General features: G+C 36.9%; 2 protein-coding genes across 6 annotated transcripts; both read right to left on the bottom strand.

Annotated features, from left to right (window-relative positions):
• Window positions 1–205: 205 nt before the first annotated feature.
• On the bottom strand, window positions 206–26,749 carry LOC131334267 (beta-glucosidase 12-like). Of its 5 annotated transcripts, none has more exons than XM_058369208.1 (13): window positions 26,502–26,713; window positions 4,574–4,643; window positions 4,415–4,473; window positions 4,167–4,242; window positions 3,550–3,627; window positions 3,341–3,428; window positions 2,807–3,062; window positions 2,184–2,299; window positions 1,809–2,026; window positions 1,281–1,312; window positions 895–997; window positions 636–738; window positions 206–547 (listed from the first exon to the last, which is right to left on the bottom strand). In XM_058369208.1, the coding sequence occupies exons 1-13, from the start codon at window positions 26,655–26,657 to the stop codon at window positions 370–372; spliced, it is 1,533 nt and encodes a 510-aa protein (XP_058225191.1). In that variant the 5' UTR covers window positions 26,658–26,713; the 3' UTR covers window positions 206–369. The 5 variants fall into 5 exon arrangements, 4 of the variants coding, with proteins under 4 accessions (XP_058225191.1, XP_058225190.1, XP_058225193.1 ...); XM_058369207.1 differs by lacking the exon at window positions 26,502–26,713 and adding an exon at window positions 4,722–4,883; XM_058369209.1 differs by lacking the exons at window positions 206–547; window positions 636–738; window positions 895–997; ... (7 more) ...; window positions 4,415–4,473; window positions 4,574–4,643 and adding exons at window positions 21,757–22,103; window positions 22,616–22,718; window positions 22,866–22,968; ... (7 more) ...; window positions 26,163–26,221; window positions 26,324–26,393 and having other exon boundaries at window positions 26,502–26,749.
• On the bottom strand, window positions 6,464–14,405 carry LOC131334270 (beta-glucosidase 12-like). Its single transcript, XM_058369213.1, has 13 exons — window positions 14,221–14,405; window positions 14,046–14,115; window positions 13,877–13,935; window positions 13,684–13,759; window positions 11,924–12,001; window positions 11,610–11,697; window positions 11,261–11,516; window positions 10,906–11,021; window positions 8,176–8,393; window positions 7,993–8,024; window positions 7,725–7,827; window positions 7,537–7,639; window positions 6,464–6,777 (listed from the first exon to the last, which is right to left on the bottom strand). Exons 1-13 carry the CDS (start codon window positions 14,374–14,376, stop codon window positions 6,609–6,611), a joined length of 1,524 nt encoding a protein of 507 aa, XP_058225196.1. The 5' UTR covers window positions 14,377–14,405; the 3' UTR covers window positions 6,464–6,608.
• Window positions 26,750–27,705: the final 956 nt, after the last annotated feature.

Genomic DNA, 27,705 nt, shown 5'->3' with positions numbered 1-27,705 from the left:
CAAAAATGTATATATGGGGCCCATACACTTGGAAGTGGTGCCCCGGTCCCCACACTTTTGTGAGATCCCTAAGTAGCATTGCTCCTGAAACGCAAAATAATTTTACATTATCTTCTAAGTATATATGAGACAAATTGCTTGTTTGCTGAACTAGAGTATGTTATCAGAGAAAATCCATGTAATTCAATTTCATGCATGCCATGCATTTAGTGAAGAAACAACACCCATTGATTTCATTTAAGATAAGATGGAACAAATGCCACTTAATTATTAATTTGAAGGATCCAAATAAAGTGGAGATAACTGAATTGACAGGACTCCTATGGTTTTTCTGCTCATCTGGCAGGACTATCATGTTTAGAACATGGACTAGTACTCGTCCTTGAGATTGAACTTCCTAAACCAAAGTGCTGAGTCCTTTGGGCATCGTTTGAGGTTATCGTGGTAATCAACGTAGCCAAGCCCAAACCTCAGGGTGTAACCAGATCCCCATTCAAAGTTGTCTAGAAATGCCCATGCGAAGAACCCTTTCACTTTCACACCAGCCCTGTCAATAACATTCCATAATTGGTATAACTAGCAACAAAAAATCACTGTAACTCTAAATCAGAAACAACAAATATTTGCAAACTAACTTGATGGCATTTTGAACGGCCCCAAGATGGCGACGATAGAAATCTATTCTCAAATAATCCTTGACTCCTTCTTTAGCTGTGACGTTATTCGCATCACCCATGCCTGAAAACATAATTAAAGTTCCACAAATCAACTAAGGGTAGAATAAGAAGAAATGCAAATTGTGTGACAAATATTAATAGTATATAGTATCACATAAACAAATGAATACAAAAGGGAAAAAAATTATGGAAAAAGACTGCGACACTTTTGGCCTACCATTCTCTGTAATGTAAATAACCGGATTGTTGTACTTCTCCTTTGTGTAGATTAGAAGTTCCTGAAGTCCTTTTGGGAATATATAAAAGATGCTTACAGCTGTCTGCAAATTCATTTGGATAAAGTTAAAATTGTGTATAATTGTTTTTTTTTTTTTTAACGAGGAAGAAAGATTTAAGAATTACAAGCGATTGAAGGGAAAAGAGCAAAATGCATCACAACGAGAAGGCAACATCCAAACGAGATTGGCACCATATCCCTCGACAATCACATGCATATAATCATTGATATACGCACATGTTTACGCAACAATATGTTTGAGGCCTTCATTTTGGCTTATTTTGTATCACTATTGGTATTTTTTTTTTTCCCTTGACAATTCTTACCGGAGTTCCAATGAGTTTTCCGTGGCGCTCAACTGAAAAATTGAAAAAAGATGACAAAATAAAAAGGTTAGTAACTATCGAAAAGGATAAAGCCCGTATTTGGTTTGAATGAAGGATTCAAAAAAAAAGAAAAAAGATATGGATGCAAACAAAGAAGATAAAAGAACTGAAGCGAAATTGGAATTTTCTTTTTCTATTTTCCTTGATGATTTTTTTTCCTCCACATTTTACAATGAACACATCTCACATTTGGCTGTGTATAGCATCGCATGTTGTAATAGATCTGGAGTCATTCGATGCCTGCGGACTCATATACATTGAACAGTTGAAGCACATTATGTCTAGAGTTGAGTTTTAAAGTTGCATTCTCTAGCACTACTAGCTCTAGAATCCCAGTAACCCAACATTTTTTTTATCTCGTAACCCAACATTTATTATATTCTCCCCATTTTCTTTTCCAAACAAGAGTACTGATATGTAATTACCCAATGGAGGCTTTGTTTTTGTTTTTGAGGGGCGTGAACTTACCTGTAAGATTAGCGAGCGAATCACTTGAGTAGCTATCATTGACACTATTAGCAGAAGGATCATTAGATGCAAAATTTCCAGAATAGTAATTCAATCCAATGAAATCGAAGGACCCTTTCACCAGCTTAACTTGCTCAGGAGTGAATTTTGGTAATCTTTTTCCGACGATCGAACGCATGGTTTCTGGGTAGTCGCCGTAGGTTAATGGGTGAATAAACCTATATCCAGTAAAACACCCACACATAAGTCAGATTAAGGGATTGGGGTATGCCTATTAATGACAGTTATTAAGAGTTTAATTAATTTTCTTGTACAGCTCTTCGAGGTATCGTTACCAAGCTTTATAAATTTTCGAGTTGACATGGAATCACTCACCATCCATACATGAAATCGAGGGCCCGCTGAGCTGCTGCAATGTTAGGTTTGGAATTTGAATAGGGGACATACCATTGACTTACGAGTGTTATCCCTATCTGCCCCTTTTGAGATGCCTGCACAATTTTCTCACCAAATCACAGACATGTTTGCAAGTGGTGCTGCTACTGCTATCTAATTCCGCATATACGTACTTATCAGGTCGATCAGACATTGATAACTATATATGTTTCGAAATGCATTTTTTACTAAAAAGAACAGTCGAAGAACCAACTGTACATGATTTTGTTGATGATACTGTAAGTTACATTATGACTAATCAAATAGTTATATATTGATGTCGTCTAATCCACCTGAATTTTTACATGGACAGCGTATTTGACGAGACAAAAAAAAAAATGAACCATTCAGATCAACTAATGGGACCCAGGGTAGGTCCCGAAACGCGTGCACATCACAAAATATACTAGCTCTGATGCGTAGGGTCTCAGAGTCACAAAATTGGACTTAAAATTCAGCCAAAATAGTGAATATTCCAGATTATATCATAATCTACGTAGAAGTAATTTTTACACTTAATTAAATCCAAAATATTACTAGATATTTATTACAGTTGGGTATACCTGATATTTCTCCTTGTATACTTTGACTGCAGCCCCATGACAGAGAAGCATGTGGTGGGCCACTATATAAGGTTCAGTGGCCGAATCTCCAGCGGGGCAATCGTTGTTCCTCCAAGCGGAGCAACGGCCAGGTGCAAGGGCCCCAATGTCATAGCCTTGACTTGCATATGTCCATGGCTCATTTATCGTGATCCAATGCTTTACCCTATCTCCAAACTCTTTGTAACAAAGCTCTGTAAAATTCGCAAAATCCTCCCTGCCAGCCAAGAATATTATACTAGCTAGTATCTATCATCCTTTTAGCTAGTCAGCGAATTGAGGTAGCAGCTAATTTGGCAAATCGATCATATTGTTTTTATCAATTAGTAATCTACAGCTAGACACAATCTTATACACTCATTATATTATCGATAAACTAATCCATGATCGGGACCAAGCTACTTAAACTACTATTAGATATAGATGTCTTCTCACGTACAGGATATTGTTTGCATAATTAAATTGTAAAATTGTGAGAGGCGGTTTGTAGCTTACACAATGCGAGGGCTCAAGAAGCCACCATACTCATCTTCTAAGGCTTGGGGAAGATCCCAATGAAACATAGTGACAAAGGGTTTCAAACCTGCATGTGAATATTTACAGAGTAAATTAAACGTGGGTGAGAGTGGCTTTATTTTACTTAATAATTCTGATTGTCAAATAACCAAGATCGAGAGAGATAGGGGATTGAGCTAGCATAGAACCATTTGATATGAGCTCATCGATCAGATGGTTGTAGAAAGCAACTCCTTCCTTGTTCACTCCTCCGCTTAACTTCCCATCTGATCCAGCATTAATTAACAAAACGTAAATATATGCCACAAATTACTAAATTGTAACCTTAGTATAAGAACATAGAATATGTGTCCATTACCTGATCTCAATGAACTATTTGGTCCAACGATTAAAACGAAAAGCTACAATACATTCCCCTTTTTGGGTATGATATATATATGCACCTTGTAATATTCATGACCACAATGTGGCATAACAGTCACCACAAATAGGTGAAACAATTTGAACCAAAAAAAGGCACAACACTTCACCATAAAGAGACGCAACATTTCATCACACAGATGCGAAACATTTAAGGGTCTAAGTGTATTAGATATTTCGGAGAAGGAGTTTTTTGTCTATATATATGAGTGAAGCTACCCAAGTACAGAAGATAATTCAGTGTTAATTCTTGGAACATGTAGAGAGTGAAGCAATGCTGCAAAACGTATGACTGAATGATCTCTCTCCCCAAGTATAGTCATGGATCATCTTGGGTTAAAATTCGACAGTTAAAAAGCGATTTTGCACAAAAATCACATCTTACTTGGTAGAAGTCTCGTCCATGATATTGAGAATCTGAAACCATCCATTCCCATAAACTTCATTAGTTGCACATCTTCCTGTTTTCATATATTTCACATGTTTCAGTATTCTAAACCAATAATGTGTGCAAAAAATATAGTGCCAACCAGGCTAAAAATGGACGTATAGTTGTATTTTGACCTAAAAAGCAGGAGGCAGAATATAATTCATGCAAAGCTATTAAGTTTTACCTGAAATTCGATTCCTTACCTTGTTACGGTGATAAAAATCATCAGCTACGTCTCCGTTGCTTCGATTTGCAAATTTCTCTGATCATACAATCACATAGTTTATTAGCTTTCGGCCTCAAAAAAATGCCACACTTCCTAAGTTTAATTCTAACACATGAGAGAGGGAGAGAGAGAGAACTTGGATATTTGTGGGTGAAAATGTCATATATGCTTGGGCCTTTACCACCTTCTTTCCAAGCACCTTCAAACTGAAAAACACGTATTGCACACAAAATCAACTTTAAAGTTATCCATTTGAAAAATACAATAAAACTGAAAAATAAAACCTGGTAGGCAGATGAGGCAGTTCCAAATACAAAACCAGGTGGAAAGCTGGAGCGATTAAACGAAGAGGCATCATAATCAGTTGCTTCTGAGTCCTGACTCATTGAGTGGATCATGATCAGGACTAAGAGTCCCCCCCAAAAATAGCCTTGATGTGCCATGCCTAAGTTTGGTTATGTTTAACACACGCCCTTTAATAGGGATATGGTACCCAAGATCACCAACTAGCTAGCTAGTTGTTTAAATTTCATATAAAATGACTGTTAGCATTTATTCGCTAATGCTAAAGCCACCGACGGTGGCCATACTGACCATGAATCGACGGGCATGCAGAGTCAATTCCGGATCCTGCACGGATGATTAGAGCCATTCAATAATTTAAATAAAAAAAAAACAAGTGAGCCAGTGTAAAATCAGTTCAATCCGATATGTATAGGTGCTCGATCTAATCTTTCATTTTTTTATTCAAACTTCAGGGTTTTTTTTAAAATTATTGAATGGCACAAATCATCCGTGCAGGATCCGTAGTGGACCCCGCGTGCCCGTCGATTCATGGTCGGTATGGCCACTGTCGGTGGGTATTAGCACATATGGAGTTAGTCCACACGTACACCGTTTTGTCCTTATCACTTTTATTTGTTCGATTGAGCTTTTGAGAGAGATTTTTTAGATAATAAGACATAGAGAAGATAGATTAAAAAATAAGAGCAATAGCTTCAGAGAAAGCTTATTGATCGTGCTAAGAGAAAGAGGATGGTTTTGGAAACCTAAACCGGACAAAATATGTGTCCTTGTTATGGTAACTGGTTCGGCATAAATTGATCAAGGTAAGCATAAGCTCGTTCGGACACTCTAATTAGCAAGGAAAAAACCCTCTACTAAACGAAATATTAATCTTTCTATTGGGCTCATTTGAAAAACTTAAGTTTAAGTTGTTAGAGTGAGTAATAACTTTAATATTTATATTACTATCAACAAGGTTCAACTTTCACTATCAAACCCATATATTTGGAATTTTTAAGCTTTATATCAGAATTTATTGAGGTTCAACATTCACTATCCCCCATAAATTTGGGAATTTTATTTGTTGAGGCCCAGTCACCTTTGACTTTAGCTTCAATACACTATGGTTAAGCACGAGAACCGTGATAATTTAATATCGCTTAAAATAAGAGAAATAGTACGTTATTCTCTAATATTACAGCTCGTTCAAAAATATTTCCGGCATCATTGCTTGTTCGAGTACATAAATATATATATATATAGTTGAGGCCCAAATTTGTCATTGACTTTAGCTTCAATAAACTACGTTCAAACACAAGAAACGGAATATTTTAATATTTTGAAACAAGATATAGTACGTTATTACAGCTTGTTCAAACACAAGAAGCGATATATATATATATATATATATATATATATATATATATATATATATATATATATATTTTTTTTTTTTTGAAATGACTAAAAGAAACTTATGGGGCGATTTACCCAGTAGATCAGATATTGGTATCCATTTGAAAAGAGAATATTTATAACAAGAGAAACCGGCCGATTAAAAAAAAAATAGACAATCAAACTAATCTCTGACAATTCATTTTTCTGCAAATAATATACAGTAATTCAACCAAATTTTTACCGATTATTTCGTTTTACATTCCATGCATGAGAGACCACGTGAGGATCGATTCGTCTGGGGTCTTAGAGATCATCAACATCATTCAATAAAATAGTAACTCACAAGTTGAAAGACTTTGATATTATAAGCGTTAATTAATAGGGTGGACCGAATGCCACTTATTAATAAAATAAGGTAATTAAAGAAAGACAACATTAATGCCACTTATTAATTTTGAGAACGTGCACTAGCTAGCCCTAGCTCCATGCTACTTGAGATTGAACTTCTTAAACCAAAGTGCTGAGCGTTTTGGGTATCTTTTGAGGCCATCGTGGAAATCAACATAGCCAAGCCCAAATCTTATGGTGTAACCAGATCCCCATTCAAAGTTGTCCAAAAATGCCCATGCGAAGAACCCTTTCACCTTCACACCAGCCCTGCCAATTATATTTCAAATTTATCAATCATGTTGGTAAAAATTCCGTGTAAATATCTTAAATTTGCAGAAACTTTAGATCCAACTCCAAAGCGTAAGTTATTACTGTGGACTCAGGGGGGCTGCTGCCCCTTCAAGGGACAGCAGCGTGCTGTCCTGGCCCAGGGGGCCCCGCTCCGGTCTTAGTCCGACGATCGGAAACGTTCACTTCGTAGAGCTCGTCGAGTTGAACAAGTATGCAAAAAATCAGTTTGATCGGATATCTTTAAGTGCCTGATCAGAACACATATAACTTGCCAATAATGGGTTCTAGTAGATTTGATCCAGTGTTTCGGATCCATTCTTTTCAAGACAAAAAGGTTCCGATCAGGCACTTAAAGATATCCGATCAAACTGATTTTTTTGAACACTTGTTCAACTCGACGAGCTCTACGAAGTGAACGTTTCTGATCGTCAAACCAAGCCCGGAGCGGGACTCCCTGGGTCGGGACAGCACGCTGCTGTCCCTTGAAGGGACAGCAGCCCCCTGAGTCCGGTGTCAAATGCCAATTTTTACAGCAGAATGTGGCAATGCATTTGGAATGAACCCGTATTTGATATCATTTAAATATTTTTTTTAATCCAACACAAAAAAAAAAAAAAAACTTAGATTATTCAATTCGGTAGAGAAGTTCCAATACTATGCTAAGTGGTAATTATCTTTTCCATACTAGACTGATGAGACAGACTTATAGAATTAAAGCCGATAGTGCAAACTAACTTGATGGCATTTTGGACGGCCCCAAGATGGCGACGGTAGAAATATATTCTCAAATAATCCTGGACTCCTTCTTTAGTAGTGACGTTATTCGCATCACCCATGCCTGAAAACATTTAGTCCCAGAAATCAACTTAGTGTAAATTAAGAAAAACTGCAAATTGTGTGATGATCACCATTTTTCAGCTTACCATTCTCTGTGATGTAAATAACCGGATTGCTGTACTTTTCCTTTGTGTAGATTAGAAGTTCCTGAAGTCCTTTTGGGAAGATATAAAAGATGCTTACCGCTGTCTGCAAATTCATTTAGCTTAATTTAAAATTGTGTGTATTCATGCATATATATATATACACGGACATAGTTTCCCCAACAATATGTATGAGAGGCCTTCAATTTGGCCTCGTGTCAATTTGTACTTTTTCCCGGTACTTTTTTTTTACTTTCTTGATAACTCTTACCGGGTTTCCGATGGGTTTCCCATTGCGCTCCGCTGTAAAGTTAAAAAAAAAAAAGAACTGATGAGAAGAAAAATGAAATAAGATCCAAAAAATTGAATTTCTTTTCTGATTTCCCTTTGATAACATTTTTCCAATGCTCTACCATATATAGACTATTTATTTTTAGGTGGGGCGTGAACTTACTTGTAAGATTAGTGAGAGAATCAGATGAGTAGCTAACATTGACACTATTAGCAGAAGGAACATCAGATGCATAATTTCCGGTATAGTAATTCAGTCCGATGAAATCGCAGGAACCCTTCACCAACTTAGCTTGTTCAGGAGTGAATTCCGGTAACCTTTTTCCAACGATTGAACGCATGGTTTCTGGGTATTCACCGTAGGTTAATGGGTTCATAAACCTATTAATTAAAAATACACCCAGATAAGTAATATTCATATATAATACATCTTCCGTTCCATAATGATAATAATCAATATATCGTGTCATTTTTTAAATTAAAAATAAATTATTTTCGTGCTTAGATGTTTAAAAAAATTTGCACTAATTTAAAGATCTCAATTGGTTCTTTAAATCAGTACAAAAATATACATCAGAAATTATACACGAAAGTGCATTGTTTTTTTGCCTCCAAATGACAGAACTTTTAATAATGAATTTATGATATGGAGGGAGTACATTTAGTAAATCTCCAATTCACTACGATTTTTCATGAATGGAAATAATAAAAAGCCCCGTAAAAGGTCATTAATTGTTTTCATGCGAGTTTCCAGTAGTTTCTTGCGAAATGGTTTCTTGAAATTGAAATCCTCAAAACTTTTGGTGTCTCCTGAAATGAGAAATTAAGGGAAAATAAAATCCATGGCACCTGTAATCATTTCTCGAGCATTAATGGCTTTAATTTTGAACTAGGGGTGTTCAAGAAAACCGTCCAAACCGTAAAACCACTCAGAAACCGTCCTATTTGGTCTAGTTCTGCGGTTCTACGATCAGGTTATGGTTCCAAAAAAATAAAAACCGTTAATTTTGGTTTAGTTACTTGTTCTCAATTAATGAACCGTGGTTAGAACCGGACCGGACCGTTTAAAACTAACATAAAAATAGATATACATATGTGTGTGTAATTAAATATGTATTTGAATTTTGATAGGCGCGTGGAATTCATGAATTTAAGCGCCTAAGTAGGGAAATTAGCGCGTTAGACGTGCATTTAATTCTCATTTTTCCATTTAATGCATGCACGAGGTTGGATTTTGTGTTTGTGCCTAATTTGCAGGAAATTGAGATGTTTTGGCGCTAATGAGAAGTACCCGGTAGGCCGTGATAGAGCTTGTGAGCGTGAAAGGCTGTGGAGACTAAGTGTTGGAGTGAAATTGACGAGGAAATCACCGTAGTCATTCGCGAGCGCTACAAGAAAGTGGTATAGCGCTCAGAAGTGGATAGCAAAGTCCACAAAGTGATCAGAGAGTTGGCTAGCGCTACACCCTTTTTGGTGTAGCGCTACCTAAAGGTTAAAAGAGAACATTGGCCAAAGCTAGGTCAACGCAGTCAACGCCTCAAACAAGTTCGCGAGCGCTATACCATTTTTTGTATAGCGCTACCGAGGGGCTTAAAAAGGGCCTAAAACGTTGACGTTTAGGGTTAAGCCGGTTCCAATTCCGATTAATTTTAGGATTTTTATTGTTTTTAACGGGGATTAATATAAATACCTCGTTTTAAGTTAGTTTTAGGGTAGATTTTTCTCATTCCAGACTTTTACGTAGCAGCTTTTTCACTAACGTTGTTTTGTTTTCTCTCAGTTCTTAAGTTTTCTGCACTATTTCTTTCAATCGCTTGGATTCTGGTAACGTTTGTCGAATTTCTTCGTTAATTAAAGTTGTTCGTTATTATCTATTCTACGTGGATCTTTCTTTTATTTGTTTTTTCCGTCTCTTCTGCAATAGATGATCATGTTTCGATCTAGGGTTTTATTTTCTGTTATTTCAAGCATGCGTGAGTAGTTCCCCAGGGTGCAGCCACGGGACGAAGGCGTCCTGTGACTAGTTTAATCAATGTTTTACCTCGGGTACGAATTAATTCGTTTTTCCAACAGTTTTGGGATATGAAAGAAAATCCCTTTCTAATAAACAAAACCCAGGCATCATCAGATTTTAAATGCGCATGAGAGCTGGTGACAAGTGGTGGGCATTTATTAGGAACCCCTTTTTTTCTTATTCTGAGATCAGTGAATTGAATAATTGTGTCCCGAGTAAATATTGGTTAGGTTAGTTGCAGACGCTGGGTTCCCACAGCTGTACTCTCCTTTAAATTTATAGTTAATTAAATCAATTCAGTGATTTAGGTAGTAAATCAATCAATCAAACAAAGGGTGGCTACCTAAGAGCCAGATTAAACTAAAGTTCATCACAATTGAGTCAACACCGTCCGTCCGTCTCTGTGGTTCGACTCCGGTACTTCCGGAATTATTGTGCTACATTGGTCGAGAGTCCTACGCTTGGGACGCGTTTTTAGTCTTTATTTATTAATACACCCGACAGCTAAAGCATGAATTTGGTAGGTTAATCTTTTCCTTGTTAAACTTAATTTATTTAGAGATGAAATTTCATTTATTAGGAAAGCTTTTATTTTTTTCCTTTATTTCCTATTCTAGCAGATTATCTTCCTATTTCTTTAATTTTATGAATAAGTGTTTGGATGCTTATTAGATAGAATCGGAACCGAACCAAAACTGGAGCGGTCTTGCAATTTGGTTCTGGTTAGGTTCTATGCATATATTGGTTAGGTTCTGGTCCTCAATTTTCTAAAACTATTTGAAATTGTCCAATTACTGATTTTTTAGAGAACCGGATCAATCCGGACCGTGTACACCCCTATTTTGAACTACCACTTGATATTTGGAAGCATTTACTCACCATCCATACATGAAGTCGAGGGCCCGCTGGGCTGCTTTGACATTATGTACTGAATTGGAATATGGAACAAACCAATGAGATACAAGTGTTATCCCAATCTGGCCATTTTGAGATGCCTGCACTATGTCTCACATATTAGATGGCATATCTCAAAATTTGAAGGAAAAAATAAATATGAAATTTGAGGGAAAAAAAATTGGAAACAATTCATGAGATTTACGCCATATTTTTGCGAGGATATAAAATTATGACATTGCCTAGCTCTACATTTTTCGTATGGAAATTTGTTTTCCTTTCGTGAATACGATAGGTATTGGTGATTTAAAATTTAATATTTTTATTCTAGTTGGCTCACCCAATATTTCTCCTTGTAGACTTTGACCGCAGCTCCATGACAAAGAAGCATGTGGTGCCCCACAATATAGGGTTCGGTAGCCGAATTCCCCGCGGGGCATCCATTGTTCATCCAGGCCGAGCACCGGCCTGGTGCAAGGGCCCCGTCGTTATAACCATTATCTATGAAGGTCCATGGCTCATTCATTGTGATCCAATGCTTTACCCTATCTCCAAATTCTTTGAAGCAAAGCTCCGCGAAATCTGCAAAATCATCTCTGCCACACAAAAAAAATAATACTACTAAGAATAGATCGATGTATCGTCTTCTGAATGAGTTTGTGGGCAAAACTGATGAGATATTTACTCACACAATGCGGGGACTTAAAAAGCCACCATACTCGTCTTCAAGGGCTTGGGGGAGATCCCAATGGAAAATTGTGACAAATGGTTTCAAACCTGTAGAGAAATACTAGTAATAATTAGTAGGAGAGAGAGAGAGAGAGAGAGTGTGTGTGCGCGCGCGCATATGGGCTTGATTTGGTTTGCTTTCTGATTAAAAACCAAGAGATCATATGGGGGATATTGATGAGCGTAGAATTAAATATGCGCTTGATTTGGTTTACTTTCTGATTAAAAACCAAGAGATCATAAGGGGGCTATTGATGAGCGTAGAATTAATTACCATTTGCTATGAGTTCATCGATGAGATTGTTGTAGAAGGCAACCCCTTCCTTGTTCACTCCTCCACTTAACTTCCCATCTGAGCATCAAAACATAAATTATGAAGCTTAAAATAGTACAAAAATGAGATTGTTGTGGAAGGCATATGATTGTCGAGGCCAACATAGTTGGAATGCAATTTCTCTCGTTCTGATGCTTTGTGCGCTTGTCCTTTTAATCGTTCACCTTTTTTTGATTAATAAAATGGGAGCTTTGGTGCTAAAAAAAAAATTCCAAACGCATCGTACAGATTAATTCAAACCGCGTGCAGTACGCATGTCGATGTATGGGTAAATAAATGATTAAAAAAGAATATCCTAGCTAACAAGAGCAGTGTACTGTGTAACTCTGTTTCATAATGCAACTCTTCTTGTTCTTAATTAGCATGTCCAATGATCTTGTCGATCCAGTACTGTATGGAATATTAATTAGCAAAATTTCTTTGCATGCACATTGTTTCTTTCGGAAAAGTTTCATAAACTAGTCAATACTCCCTCCATCCCGAAATAAATATCCGGTCTGCAAAATGAAAATTTAAAAATAATACATTTTCTACAAGAAAAAATTCAAACTTTTTTTCATAATTTAAAAGAACTCGTGGATATTTAGTAAATTGTTGGAAAAAAATTTAATTTTCTTAAAAAAAAATTGTGTTATTTTTCAGTTCTCATTTTAAGAAGCAGATATTTATTTTGAGACGGATGAGTACTAAATATATATGGAAGACCAAAAGATGTCAAACTCAGGAACCACTTCAAACTTTGTGTTAATAAAGAGAAGTTCAACTAAATTTAACACATCTGCACCTCCACCAAAATTTTACTTTGACCCCCTCAACTTTCAATTTGCAATAATCAAACCATTATACTTTAAGCCAACTTGCAAAATCACCCTTTAGTCCAAATGCAATACCTAAGACTAACAACATCTAGAGTCAATTCACGCGGGTCTTTCTTCCGGCTTTAATTGGCCTCATCATTAGCACCATTAATATGCTATCGACAGTGCACTTTCAAAAAGTCCTACTTAAATCTTCAATTCATGTGCCCTCAGATAAATGTTCTATGTGCTGCCGTGTTTGGTTAGCCTAGCTAACTTTAGGAAGATGGGGTCCAAAGTGAGATCTGGTAAACAAAAAAGGGTGCTAAGGGTAATTATTTGTTTCTGCTGGAGGGATTTTGTCATAATCGGTGAAGCCACACAAATATGGAAAACTATTAGGGCGACTATTCGCAATTTTTTATTTTCTCCATTAGCCCATTAAAATATTTCAAATAATTACAACATGAGCCCCAATGCAAAATGTCCAAGTTGCCCTTCTAACTTTTTAGACGAAAACAAATTTGGTAACTCACTGTCGAAAATATATATATACCAAGACGTGGGTCCCACACTATCATGAGAGAATGGAGTTGAGTTTGAGCTAATTTAACTACAGTAAAAGTTACTCCTTACTACTCCCTTCGTTTCTAAATAAGAGTTTCTTTTTGAAATTTCAATTTTATTAGGGAACATATAATTATTATATTTACTTTTTACCATTACCTCTATATTCTACATATTTTGCACCATTTTCAAATAAGAGGGGCACTTTTGAAATTTTATTAAATTTCCACTTCTATTTTTTGAAAGAGACAATCATTTTGGAACATCCTAAAATGAAATAAGGGACTCTCAATTTGAAACGGAGGGAGTACGTAATTAGAAAGAAACACGTCTTACGAGGTAGAACTCTTGTCCAGGAAATTGAGAATCTGAAACCATTCATTCCCATAAACTTCATTAGTTGCACATCTTCCTGTTTTCATTAATTTCACACATTTCAAAACTGTAAACCAAATAAAGGAGTTGCATTAATCTATTGACGACCATACAACAAGAAATAGATTCACTTAAAATCCAATACCGTACGTACCTTGTAACGGTGATAAAAATCAAGTGCCACATCTCCGTTGCTCCGATTCGAAAACTTATCTGATCATACCATAAGATATAGTAGTAATTAATCAATTATTCCCTTTGGCCTTTCAATCGACTCGAGCAAATGACGCTTCCTACTTCGATTCCTACATGAGAGAGAGAACCTGGATATTTGTGGGTGAAAATGTCGTATATACTTGGGCCTTTACCACCTTCTTTCCAAGCACCTTCAAACTAATAAATATATATCCCGAAAAAGCTAAATAGTATATATATCAACACAAAATCAACTTGTAAGAGATACTATATAAACAAATAATTATTTAGAAAAAATGAAACCTGGTAGGAAGATGAGGCAGTTCCAACCACGAAATCGGATGGAAAGCTAGTACGATTAAAGGAAGAGGGGAAATTAGTTGCTATTGAGTCATGACCCAATGAGTTGATCATCATCAGGACTAAGAGTCCCCAAAAAACATAGCCTTGAAGTGCCATGCCGAATTTTGGTATCGAATCGAATATGTCATACCCACTTTAAATAGGAACACATGCATGCAAGTGGTTCATTTTTGTCAGAAAATAATCCCCCCCTTTTTTTTTCTTTTCATTTTCAATAATAATATAAAATTAACAGCATGCATTTATTATTCACGAGATGGGATTGGAGACTTTGGTCCCATGCTATAATTCAAGACCCAATATTTATCACAATATTATAAAAATAAAAATCATGCCCCAATTATTTTGCATGCATGTCGGTTAGCAGTAGTGTGTTTTTCACAGGCTTATGGTAAGAAAGCGTTACTTCAACTCTGTCAATAATTATTCTACCCCTCACGTAGGGCTGCAAACGATCCGAGCCGCTCGCGAGCGGCTCGGAGCTCGGCTCGATAACGGCTCGGCTCGGCTCGGTTCAAGACAAAAACGAGCCGAGCTCGAGCTCGAGTCCTGAGCTCGTTTCATAAACGAGCCGAGCTCGAGCTAGTCGAAACTCGGCTCGAATTGGCTCGCGAGCTCGATTATATAATATATTTATATATATATTTATATATATATATTTTTACATATTTATATTTATTTATATATATATTTATATATATTTGTTTCATAAACGAGCCGAACGAGCCGAGCTCGAGCTCCGAAAATACCTATCGAGCCGAGCTCGAGCTCGAGTTCTGCAGCTCGTCACGAGCTCGAGCCGAGCTCGAGCTCATTGTTTTTGAGGCGAGCCGAGCCCGAACATGCCGAAACTCGGCTCGGCTCGGCTCGATTGCACCCCTACCCTCACGTTTCGGTAAAAGACTGCTTGGCCCGGTCTTTGGAATGGTATTCCTTTTGCAGCTAGCACTGTAATTTCCATTCCAAAAAGTCTAGGCTCACTGCATGTGTCCACTGCACATGTCCCACAAAAAACTATTTTAAAAATTTTGGGTATTTTTGTTTATTTTTGTGAGATCCGGAGTAAGCCCCACATGCGGACATGATATGCGGTGGCTATAGCACTGTTGTTTCCATTAATAGGGGCCACAAAAGCTCATCAACGTGGCAAGAGCCGGCCTCCGGTTTCTGGATTTTTTAAACTCAATGTGGATGGTGCATGAAACCGACAAGGCATTGCCACTTCAGGGGCCGGGGTTTTATCAGAGACTCAAAAGGTCCACTGGATAGAAATTTGGGCCCTTGGCCAGTCTTTCCTTCGCATGGGAGGACAGACATGCAGTTTGGGATCACAAATCTCGTAGTGGAAATGGACGCCAAATGTGCTATTGATCATTTGGTTAATTCGATCAGTAGACTACAGTAAACACCACCCTTTGAACGCTTTTATAATTAGTGATTGCAGGACATAAAGATGACCCGATGCAATGAGCGTGCGGGAGATTTGCCATGTGTGGAGTGAAGGGAAGCAAATAGGGCAGCGGACCTTCTAGCTAAATTAAGAAGCTAATTTCGATTTGATCTGTAATTTACATGCTACGTACTAATACTTTAGTTCACGGCTTCACGTACGCACCTTTGTTTATGTTGTTTGAGCTTCATGATGACTCTGTATACCTAATTGGATTAGTTTTACACTATCTTCTGATAACCCAAAAAAAAAAGGTGTTTTTTAACCGGGCAGCTCAATTCCTTTAACTAGTGTGATTTTGTAAAAGTTCGTTTAGGTTCGACTTTTAACATGAAATCCATATGGCTATTTCATGGTCCCTATTTCATCAGTGGAGGCTAGGCTAGAAGCTATGTCTACTTTGGGAAGAAACAAAAAAAATTCAATGCCGGGTGGGTACCATATGGTGTTTCCTCACCACATCCGAGCCGTCTATTGCGTTTTTTGATAGCTCGAATTTGGAGTAAGAAAGTGTTGGAATGAGAGGAATCCGAGCCATCCAAAAGTATATTGGACGGCTCGGATGTGCTGATAGCGGGTACCACATGGGATATACCCACCCGACACCAAAAAATTTCTACTCCCTCCGTCCCTTTTTAAGTGTCCTGCTTCGTAATTCCAATTTATTAAAAAGACATCATCATTATACTTTTCACATCAACTTTTTCCTCTACTTTCTCTACTTACCCGTCATCATTACACTTTTACTCACTTACTTTTCAAAAAGAAATCTACTTTTAGGGGTAAAATAGACAATGCATCAACTTTTATTCACTATTTTACAAAATGGACACTTATTAGGGGACAGCTCAAAATAGAATACTGAACTCTAAAAAAGGGACGGAGTGAGTAATATTTTGGTGGAAGGCCATAGGAACGTCTAATGTGCTAGTATAGTGTATCACATGTCGCCTAGTTAGCTACTCAATAATAGATCGAATACAAGTTGAGACAAAAGATTATCTGCATTTTGAACTGATCTCCTGCCACTTTTGCTGGTGGGTGAGATCTCTTCAAGATTCACAACCTTTTTTTTATTTCTAAAAACCTGATCCACAACATTATCCAGTCAAATAAATCAACCAAGTTTAAAGATGATCTGATAGTTTTCCCGTCAATGGTGGGACCTTATTAATTATCTGCCAAAACCATCTCACTTAAGTGAATCGTTGTACCAGCTGGTTTTGGAAGGAATGTTCTAATTAACTAAGCCCTAAAAGAAAATTTTGACTATTACGGAGTACTATAAACCAAGGGTCATTATAAACTAAACGTCTCAGTGACTTAAGTTTGACTCAAACATAAGTCAAGGATATCAGAAATGGAACGGCAACAAATTCTGCCGAGAATGGCATGCGGTGTTGTTACCAAAATTTTTGTTTTTTTCCAATCGACGGAGAATCGAAGGAAAATTGTATTCGAGGTTTGCTAGAATGTGGGTGTGAAAAGTGAAGTTTGGTTCCTTGCCGTATTTCAGAATTTCTTTGAAAACAAACAATGAAGTGGATGAAGTATGGAAGAAGATTAACAAAAATGGACTTTATTAACCTTCAAAATAGAAGAACAATCAATCGAGATGATTGAGTGAACTATTACAAGTTAACTCTACTCCTAAAAAAGAAAAGATAAAGGCCTGATTGGCGTGCAAACTCGATATCAAAATAGGGTTATTTCTCATTTCAATCATACTTACTAAAATCTGGATGAAGATGTAGATGCCAACAAGACTTTTCAAAATTTTCCAATCTCTAATAAGAAACCATGGCCTCTTTTAAAACAGTTGAAAACCATTCAACAATTATAAACTAGAAGGCCTTTTAAGATCATGAGTGGCGCCCAAAATCATAATCCCTACTTTTGTTTTCATGGCTTTGTTTGGAAAGGCAGAATACTCAAAAGAATGCCAGAAAACAAAAGTAGGGATTATGATTTTGGGCGCCACTCATGATCTTAAAAGGCCTTCTAGTTTATGATTGTTGAATGGTTTTCAACTGTTTTAAAAGAGGCCATGGTTTCTTATTAGAGATTGGAAAATTTTGAAAGGTCTTGTTGGCATCTACATTTTCATCCAGATTTTAGTAAGTATGATTGAAATGAAAAATAACCCTCTTTTGATATCGAGTTTGCATGGGGGGCAAACTCATCTTTCGAAGAGCCAATGTGGCTCGAAAGTGTGAAACTCAAAGCAAGTCAAGTTATGAGGATAATTCGACTAGAGTTTTTAATTTAGACCATAAATGGTCGATGTACAAAATGATCCACTATGGGTTCATACATGGATATTATAAAAGCAGATTCTCATCAATTGGCTTGCATATAAGCTTCGTGGAGTAAATGTATTCAATCCACGTGCTATTAAATTCTGTAATTAGACCCAGTTGCCCATGGTTTTTGTTACCGTCGATGGGAACACTCTTACGTCGATAATGGACAAGGCGAAGGAAGTTGATGCCTAATAGTATGTCTATGATACGCTTAGACCATATTTCCTGTTTTCCTTCAGTAATCAGTAGGAACTATAGGTGAAGCAAACTAATCGACAGAAGCGATATTATCCCATCATTATCGACAGAGGGAATATTGCCTCTTAAAAGCCAAACTTGGTTTTCGACGGCAGAATTCAGCCTTGAAGGCTTTGTTCTGCCAAAAAGTAAAAGGATTGGTGTAAAAGTTATCTAAAACTCTTCGAGAGTTAGGGGGCAAATGTTTACACCGTAAAGAGTTATCATCTGTTGATATCGACAGAGGGGTGATTTAAAACTAGTTTCATTATTCACTTGGGTTACGTTAGCACTTCACCCAAATGAATAAGGGGGGCATTGTTTGTACCATATTTCACCGCTTGTCGATAATCGACCGAAAGGTGGCAATTATGGGAATGCTTCCTATTTTATTATTTCGTATTAATAATATAACTAGTTTTATTTGTTTGTATTTTAATAAAGTGCAGAACACTTGTCATCGTCCTACACACTTTGAAGTTGAAAATAAGTTATTTGGACAAGTGGCGTGCTCCTACACACTTTGGAATTTGTGGGAAGTTATTTGGACACTTGAAAGATGATGAAGAGTAGTGAGAAGTTAGGAAGTTATTTCCTACACATTGTATTTTCTATAAATAGCCTCTTTTGGCTTCATTGTAAACTCCTTCAACAAATCAACTTTGTTATAAATTTTTGTCTACCAACCCATTCGGGTTATAACTAGGAGTAAGAGTAGAATTAACTTAATTTTCTTACTTTCGATGGGGATCCGTCCTTTTTGATTGTAAATCTATCTTGGAAAAATAACAAAGTCCATTTATTATTTTTCTTCCGCTCCACCCCACTTCACTAAACCATCAATCTACTCCGCCCAATCGATGGGTCGATTCCGTTCTTGAAGATTGGCGGGTGACGGTCTTCTTTTTCGAGTCAATTCATCACCATCAAAAAATAGCATTTGATTCATTCGCCATTTCTTTTCCGGTGAAGTCCTGAAATACGACAAGGAACCTCAAATCCGTTTGTGGAGATTCGCCTTTATTTTTGTTGTTGGCTTTGTTTCCCGAAATCTCCGTCTATTTCGATCGAGGGAAAAATTGGTAAACATGTGTCGATGCTCCTAGCTACTTGTTTACCACACGTGCGCCGCTACTCAATAATACAAGTCCAAGGAACGAGTCCGATTTTGTTCATCCTCATTAAATGAAGGTGCACCAGCTGTACATTACCCTCACACTCATATATTGATTGTCTCTAATTATTTGGTCCCACCAATTTAACCAATGCATGTTAAATGGAGGGCAAATCACAAAACAAACTGTGTCTTTGTTCATTAATTGTCGTAGCTAGCTAGTGAATGGGATAAAACGAAAGCTGCCTGGTTATTATGATCAGATTAAACAGAGGAAGAACAAAGAGACGCATGCATTTAAATAGACGAATTTTATTAATGGTCAGACAAATCAAACACATTATTCGATCAAGAAAGTAACAAATATTCCAAAAGAAACTTTCAGGAACACTTTGGTTGTCTATTTTATTTGTTTTTGTTCCCCTAGACACAGATATATTAAATAAAGAGAAAAAGCGAGGGAGGATTGGTTTATATATTGTGATTACTCCCTTGCGTAGCAGCGGAAAAAATCCCCCATAAGTTTCCTTTGTGGCCGATAAAAATAAAAAAATAAATAAAATAAAAAGAGAGAGAGAGAGTCTCCTTTGTGATTTGCCCTCCATTTAGCTGTGCATTTATGTTAACCAAGGTTAAATTGGTGGGACCTAGCAATTAGAGACAACCAATAAATCTACTGTTGCATAAGATTTCGATGTTGAATGCCTTGATAGGCGCGTAAATGTTCACATTAGCGCCTCCTAATTTATCTTTGTTACGTCTCATTTATGTTATTATTTAAAGTTTAATGCTTAATTTGTGTATTGTAGGTATTTGGAGGATTTAGTGCAAGAAGTGCGAAATTAAAATATTATATGGTGATTGGAGGTGGTCCGTTTGAAGGTCAATACAGAGTCAAGAATTTTGCTATGAACTTAAGTAGTCCATGGGCATGACTACATAGGATAATAATGGCTTTTGGATCAATTGGGAATTAGGTCGGTCAGTGAAGTGTGGCCCCGACTTGGAATTAGAATTAAAAAAGGAGAGAAGGGTTGTTGGCTTAATATATATATATATATATATATATACACACATGCCCACATATGAAAGGAGAAGATTTGGGGGCTGCCGAAATCAAAGAACAAGGCGGCGGAAAAGAATGAAGAAAGGGACTGCCGAGTGCCATTTTCTTTGGTTAGGATTTTATTTCGGCAGCAGCTTTAGCTTTTGGAAAAAATCGGCAGCAGCTTTTGAAAAAAAAGGGGCGGCTGTCAGCGGAAAAAAAATATAAAAGGGGGGGACAGAGAGCTGCAAAAAAAAAGAGGGAGGAGGGAGGCGACTACGGATCTTGATTCCGACGCACGCATAACAGAGGGAGCAGAACGGTGGCTGCCGAGGCTTTCGTTTGTCTTTCGAGTTCTCTTTTCTTTCTTTCATGTTTTGAAGCTTTGTTCAATTACTCACATTCCGGTAACTAGTTTCAATTTCTGTTTTTAATATAAGTTTTTCGTTGGTTCTTGTTTAACTTAGATTTTCTGTTTATTTTTCATCTCGCACAATAGCAGCATGTTTCAAATTTAGGGTTTCTTTTGTTTATTGCATAATGATTAGTGAGTAGTTATATAGGTAGGGTCGCGGGGTGATTAGCACGCCGTGATCAGTTTGGGTACGTACTGCTCTTTTTATCAAACAATGTAAAAATGATTTAAGATTGGAAAAATACTTCCCGCGGACGAATCTGGGCATTGTCGGAGCCCTTGTGAACGGGGGAATGGGGGTCCAAAACCCATTCTCCGCTGCGCATGGGTATACGGCGACCCTAAGGTTTCGCATCTTGCGGGGTATCTTTTCAATCCAAAATTGAACGTTTTTAAGAATACCAAATTGAGCAGGTTGATCTGGACTGGTTACGAGTGCTATGAACCCTACGACTGTACCTCTTTTTAATTATTTGAAAAGAAAAAGTTATTTTTCTTAAGTTTTAGTTAATCTCAAACAAAACAATAAGGGGTGGCTACCTAAGAGCTAATTTTAATTCTACAACCCGAATTTTTAGTCAGCACACATCACCGTCTTTGTGGATTCGACTCCGGTCTTACCGGATATTGTGCTACATCGGTCTCAGCCCTACGCTTGGGGCAACCCATTAATTTAGGACTAGGAATCGGTCAAGCATGCCTCGTTCAAGAGGCTCCTACTCCTTACAAACTGTCCTGTGTGATGTTTCATATGATGTAATGTGCGATCTACTACGATTCTATTTTAATGATCTGGCGCGTTTTTTATTTTGGTTAGTCTCGATGTGTTTATCAAATTCTATGCAAAGAATCAGACCGATCGGTTATCAGTCTCCATCTTAACAAAGGACATTTATATCACAAGACAATAGATATTTAAAATAGTACTCTTAACAATTCAATTTTCTGCAGAGACAAATGTAAATCAACAAAATCAAATAGTAACTCAATCAAATAGTGACTTTCAAATCATAAGCGTACGTCGACATGATGGACCAAATGCCACTTATTAGTAGAAAATAAGATGGGATAATTAAGGATAGTCCAAATGCTACTTGAGATTGAACTTCCTGAACCAAAGTGCTGAGCGCTTGGGGTATCGTTTGAGGTTATCGTGGTAATCAATGTAGCCAAGTCCAAACCTCAGGGTGTAACCAGATCCCCATTCAAAGTTGTCTAGAAATGCCCATGCGAAGAACCCTTTCACCTTCGCACCAGCCCTGCCAATTACATTTCAATTTTATCAATCATATTGGTAGAAATTCCGTACATACTTTACGTCCAAAGCGTAAGCTATTAATTGGAGAGGCCACATTAGATCGAGTAAGTGATCGCTTATCATTTCCATACCTAACCTATGTGAGACTTATATATTAGTATCTAAAAATACAGTATATCACCCTTCACGTGCAACAATTTTTGAGATCTGTCACATTTATGTACATAGCAATTTTTTTGGGATCTATCATCATGTGATTTTTCTATTGAGACTTCCTTTTTTTATTTGTTGCTTTCGGAATCCAAAAACACGGTCATCGTCAAGTGTGGAATGCCAATTTTTACAATAAAACGTGGGTTGAAATGAACCCCGTTTTGATATATCATTTAAAATTTTCAAATCCAACACAAAGGTTTAGATTATTATAAGGTAGAGAATTCCAATATGGGAAAGTGATTATTATTTTTTTGATAAGTGAGACTTGTGTAATTAAAACCGATAGTGCAAACTAACTTGATGGCAGTTTGGAGGGCTCCAAGATGGCGACGGTAGAAATATATTCTCAGATAATCCTGGACTCCTACTTTGGTTGTCTGGTTATTGTAATCTCCCATGCCTGAAAGCATAATTAAAGTTCCATAAATCAACTAAGGTCAAAATAAAAAGAAATGCAAATTATGTGACAAATAATGTATAGTATGACATATATAAACAAATGAATACAAATTTGAAAAAAAAAAAACAGCGACAACTTTGGGCTTACCACACTCTGTAATGTAAATAACCGGATCGTTATACTTCTTCTTTGTGTAGATTAGAAGATCCGTAAGTCCTTTTGGGAAGATGTAAAAGATACTTACCCCTGTCTGCAAATTCATTTTGAGTTAATTTATAATCAGGTGTATTCGTTAATATGTATGAGGACTTTAATTTGGCCTTGTATCACCATTGTACGTTTTTTTTTTTTTTGGTACTGTTTTTATTTTCTTGATAACTCTTACCGGGTTTCCAATTGGTACCCCGTTGCGCTCCGCTGCAAAATGAAAAAGAAAATCAGATCCAAAAGATATGGATATTGCAACATAAATGATAAAGGAAGTTCAGCCAAATTGAATTTATTTTCTGATTTCTCTTGATAAATTTTTTTTTTTTTCCAATGCTCTACCATATATGTGGCCGAGCAAAACAAAATGCTCTACCATAGATGTCTACAGTATGCAACCTCTCCCTTGATTATTTAAATTCATACTCCCTCTACAGTATGCTGGATGAGTGTTACTTTGTTTTTCTTTTCGCTGTGTTGAGTTGTTTGCTTCCCAGTATTTCCTCTTGATGTAACCTTTCGAGTTTAATAAATTCTCTTTTGCCGAGCAAAAAAAAAATTCATACTCCCTCCACCCCCCATTTGTTTGTCACTATTTAGACTTTTGGATGTCCCAAAATATTTATCCAGTTGACTTGCTGGATGAATAAAATTCCTTTTTTGCTTTTTCTTTTTTGAAGGTAAAGTAACTTTTCAAAAAGTTAGAAGGGTGGAAGTGTTTTCTCAAAAATTTAAATTTTTTAAATTTGACAAAAAAATTGGGATGGAGAGATTACCATTAATACATAACATCAACTTTGAACTTATAATATTTTCCTGTTATACGTTTTGTCTTATGCTAGGAAACTTTTAAGCAAACGTTACATATCATTTTAGATATGTGATGAATTAAGGTTAATTCAAAGGCGTGCAGACAGTACGTACACATTCAAATAAGAGTGTGAACTTACTTGTTTGATTAGTCATAGAATCAGATGAGTAGCTAACATTGACACTATTCGAAGAAGGTTCATTCGCTGCATAGTTTCCAGTATAGTAATTTAGGCCGATGAAATCGTAGGAACCCTTCACCAACTTAGCTTGCTCAGGAGTGAATTTCGGTAACCTTTTTCCGACGATTTGACGCATGATTTCTGGGTATTTACCATAGACTAATGGGTCAATAAACCTGTCCAAATTAAATGGAATAGGAAAAATAATATTTAAAATCCATCGCATCACAACCTCATCAGAATCACTTGATATCTGGAAGTACTATTTACTCACCATCCATACATAAAATCGAGGGCCCGCTGAGCTGCTATGACATTGGCCTTGGAATTGGAATATGGAAGAAACCAGTAAGTCACCAGTGTAATCCCAATCTGGCCCTTTTGAGATGCCTGTGCAATGTCTCACGTATCATACATGTTTGCAATGGTGGCATTATCGATCAATCAACTCCACACATATTTGTGAATACACAACCCGAGCCGATCGAGCTACGAGCCAATAGAACACCCGAGCTGACATTATATCTATTTTAATATCCTTATTATAGATGGCTCACCTGATATTTCTCCTTGTAGATTTTGACCGTAGCTCCGTGACAGAGAAGCATGTGGTGTGCAGCAATATAGGGTTCAGTAGCCGAATCTCCCCCCGTGCAATCGTTGTTCATCCAGGCCGAGCACCGGCCTGGTGCGAGGGCCCCAGTGTTATAACCATTATCGATGAAGGTCCATGGCTCGTTCATTGTGATCCAATGCTTTACCCTATCTCCAAATTCTTTGAAGCAAAGCTCAGCGAAGTCCGTAAAATCATCCCTGCCAAAAGGTAATCATAGTTGTGGTATCCTTTTAAATTCACATGTTTTAATTTTAATTATTACTAGTACAGAAAAAGTACATATTTTCTAAAGTTAATCAATCAAATAACAATAGTCAACAACGCCATGTTGTACTTCAGAATTGTTAAATAATTGTATGCAAAACTGGTGAAACAAAAGAGCTGTTTACTCACACAATGCGGGGACTTAGAAAACCAAGATACTCGTCTTCAAGGGCTTGGGGGAGATCCCAATGGAAAATTGTGACAAAGGGTTTCAAACCTGTTGACAAAAAGTAGGTCATAAGAGTGGCTTTACTTTACTTTCTTTTTCTTTTCTTTTTTTTGAACAAAAAAAATTTTATTAATCTTTCATAGGTACTTTAATTACTTTACTGATCTCTGATAGGTACTTTATTTTGTTGTGTACTAATTTGATTAAAAACCAAGATAGATAGGGAGATTGAGCAGAGAACCATTTGCTATGAGCTCATCGATGAGACTGTTGTAGAAGGCAACCCCTTCCTTGTTCACTCCTCCACTTAACTTCCCATCTGAAATTGTGTACAACTTAAAATGGGTGAGTGGCACCAAAATAATCCATAACACTAGGAATGTATAAGAGTCTATTGATTTATCATTCACATGCATGAGCACTACGAGATGATTAAGTAACTCAGGTCGATCAGACACTTAATACTTACATACAATCGTAGAATATGTGTCCAACAATTCTCAGTGAATTATGTAACAATCGGATAACTTTGGTGAATGAAAGCGAAATACCTCTTTCAACACACATATCTTAAATGACATTGCATTTTTTTTTTTAAACAACAGGAAGTAGAAGCATGTATATAAATCTAGTCATTTTTTTACCAAATCCGCATAACCTAAAATTTAAAGTTGTGAGGGGCCCGAACCGCTATACATATATGTACACAAGTCATGTCGTGTATAAGATACAAAATTCGTGATTTGAAACCCATCTGTCCAATGATTCAAAAAAATGATATAAAAAGTACGTAGAGCTGGTACTTATTTTAAATTCTACTCGTAATTAAGATGTAAGTATAGCTGCCTTCCAACAGCCTATTTAGGCAATATAAAAATATCCTAGCGAATAAACGCAGTGCGTACGTAATAGTAGCAATTAGTACAAACACGTCTTACTAGGTAGAAGTCTCGTCCATGATATTGAGAATCTGAAACCATCCATTCCCATAAACTTCATTAGTTGCACATCTTCCTGTTTTCATTAATTTCACACATTTCAGAATTGTAAACCAAATAAAGGAGTTGCAATAACCTAGTGACGACCATACTAAAAATATAGTACTTCTATCATTGTTTTGACCAAGAAAACTTGCAAAAGAAAATCGTGCAAGTCTATTTAGATTCACTTAAAATCCAATCCAATCCCGTACGTACCTTGTAACGGTGATAAAAATCAAGTGCCACATCTCCGTTGCTCCGATTCGCAAACTTATCTGATCATACAACAAGATATAGTACTAATTAGTTCCCCCTTCGCCTCGAGAAAATGACACACTTCCTGCATTCGATTCTCAAATGAACGAGATAGAGAGAACCTGGATATTTGTGGGTGAAAAAGTCATATATGCTTAGGCCTTTACCACCGTCTTTCCAAGCACCTTCAAACTATAAAATCATATATCGAAGAAAAAAATAAGCTAAACATCATATATTTGAACAAAAAATCAACTTGGTAGATATAATTAACTAGAAAAAAAAATAACAAAAACAAACCTGGTAGGCAGATGAGGCAGTTCCAAACACAAAACCAGGTGGGAAGCTAGTACGATTAAAGGAAGAGGAGATATTAGTTGCTACTGACTCAAGAGCCAATGAGTTGATGGTGAGGACTACTAAGAGTCCCCAAAAGACATGGCCTTGAAGTGCCATTGCCCAATGTTTGGTATATCGAATCCTATCCTTCACACCCCCTTTAAATAAGAATGGTACGTAGGCAAGAGCACAACAAGTTGTTCATTTTTGTCGTAATAAAATAATCAACAGCATGCATTTCTTATTCACTCGAGATACTATTGGAGACCATAGTCCTCTGTCATAATGCAAAGTGCAAATAGGGTAAGTTCCGTTAAGAATTTTCTTGGATTTTTTCTATTTTGTCTTTATTCAATTTTTTTAAGGTTTTTTTTTTTTTTGGCAGAGCAAAAACTTCAATATAAAAGGGAATTGATATTCACAAAAAATGGAGTATGAATATCAATTATCTCTATAAAACTGAATGAGTTTTTTTATATATATAAAAACTGAATAAGTAACAACAACACAAAAATTTCTCCACCATAAATGGAGAGAACTAGAGAGAGAAAAAGAGAGAGTGAGAGAGGTAGAGAAACAGCTGCTGTAAGTAACGATGGTGGATGGATTCCGGTGCTCAGGAAACACAAGAATTTCTCCACCATAAATGCGGGAACCAATGGTATTGTAACTTTGTTCGTGGATAACATTCCGGATCACAACAACCAGATTTGGCTACAACGAACTTTCAACAAGTTTGGTGTGGTTAAGGATGTATTTATTCCAAAGAAAAGGAGTAAACGGACTGGCCATAAATTCGGATTTGTTAGGTATGATTGCCCTGTATCAGCAGGGGCAGCTGTCTCTAGGATGAATGGTGTGTGGGTGGATAATGAGAGGTTGTTCGTCAAAGAGGCCTCTTTTGGGTACTGTGAGAACAGACCAAAACAGAAAGATCCAAGCTTCCAGATTGGGCAGGAGATGAGGGTTAAAGATAAGGGGATGGCCAGCCACATATCAGCAACGGGAGATTTCAGGGGGAAAGGTAGCGTACAACATATTGGAGCTCTCCGTAGCCGGGATTGTACCTTTGTTCAAGCTCTGAAAGGTGAATCCTCGAAAAGGAATACAGATCAAAGAATCAAAATCCATATTGACTCATGTGGTAATGGGTGGCTGTATAGAA

Source organism: Rhododendron vialii, chromosome 7a (assembly GCF_030253575.1).
Source record: "Rhododendron vialii isolate Sample 1 chromosome 7a, ASM3025357v1".
Lineage (NCBI taxonomy): Eukaryota > Viridiplantae > Streptophyta > Magnoliopsida > Ericales > Ericaceae > Rhododendron > Rhododendron vialii.
The sequence above is the reverse complement of the archived record's forward strand: the minus strand, read 5'-3'. Positions and strand labels throughout refer to the sequence as shown.

Excerpts from the sequence above, each read along its gene's own strand:
- LOC131334270 (XM_058369213.1), bottom strand. The coding sequence starts at position 14,376 with ATGGCACTTCAAGGCTATGTTTTTTGGGGACTCTTAGTCCTGATGATG. Across the intron at positions 13,760-13,876 it reads ATTTTTATCACCGTTACAAG|GAAGATGTGCAACTAATGAA; the intron begins GTACGTACGGTA and ends TAATGAAAACAG. Across the intron at positions 11,698-11,923 it reads CGATGAACTCATAGCAAATG|GTTTGAAACCATTTGTCACA; the intron begins GTAATTAATTCT and ends ATTTCTCTACAG.
- LOC131334267 (XM_058369207.1), bottom strand. The coding sequence starts at position 4,880 with ATGGCACATCAAGGCTATTTTTGGGGGGGACTCTTAGTCCTGATCATG. Across the intron at positions 3,628-4,166 it reads ATGGACGAGACTTCTACCAA|ATGGGAAGTTAAGCGGAGGA; the intron begins GTAAGATGTGAT and ends ATGCTGGATCAG. Across the intron at positions 2,027-2,183 it reads CTCGATTTCATGTATGGATG|GTTTATTCACCCATTAACCT; the intron begins GTGAGTGATTCC and ends TACTGGATATAG.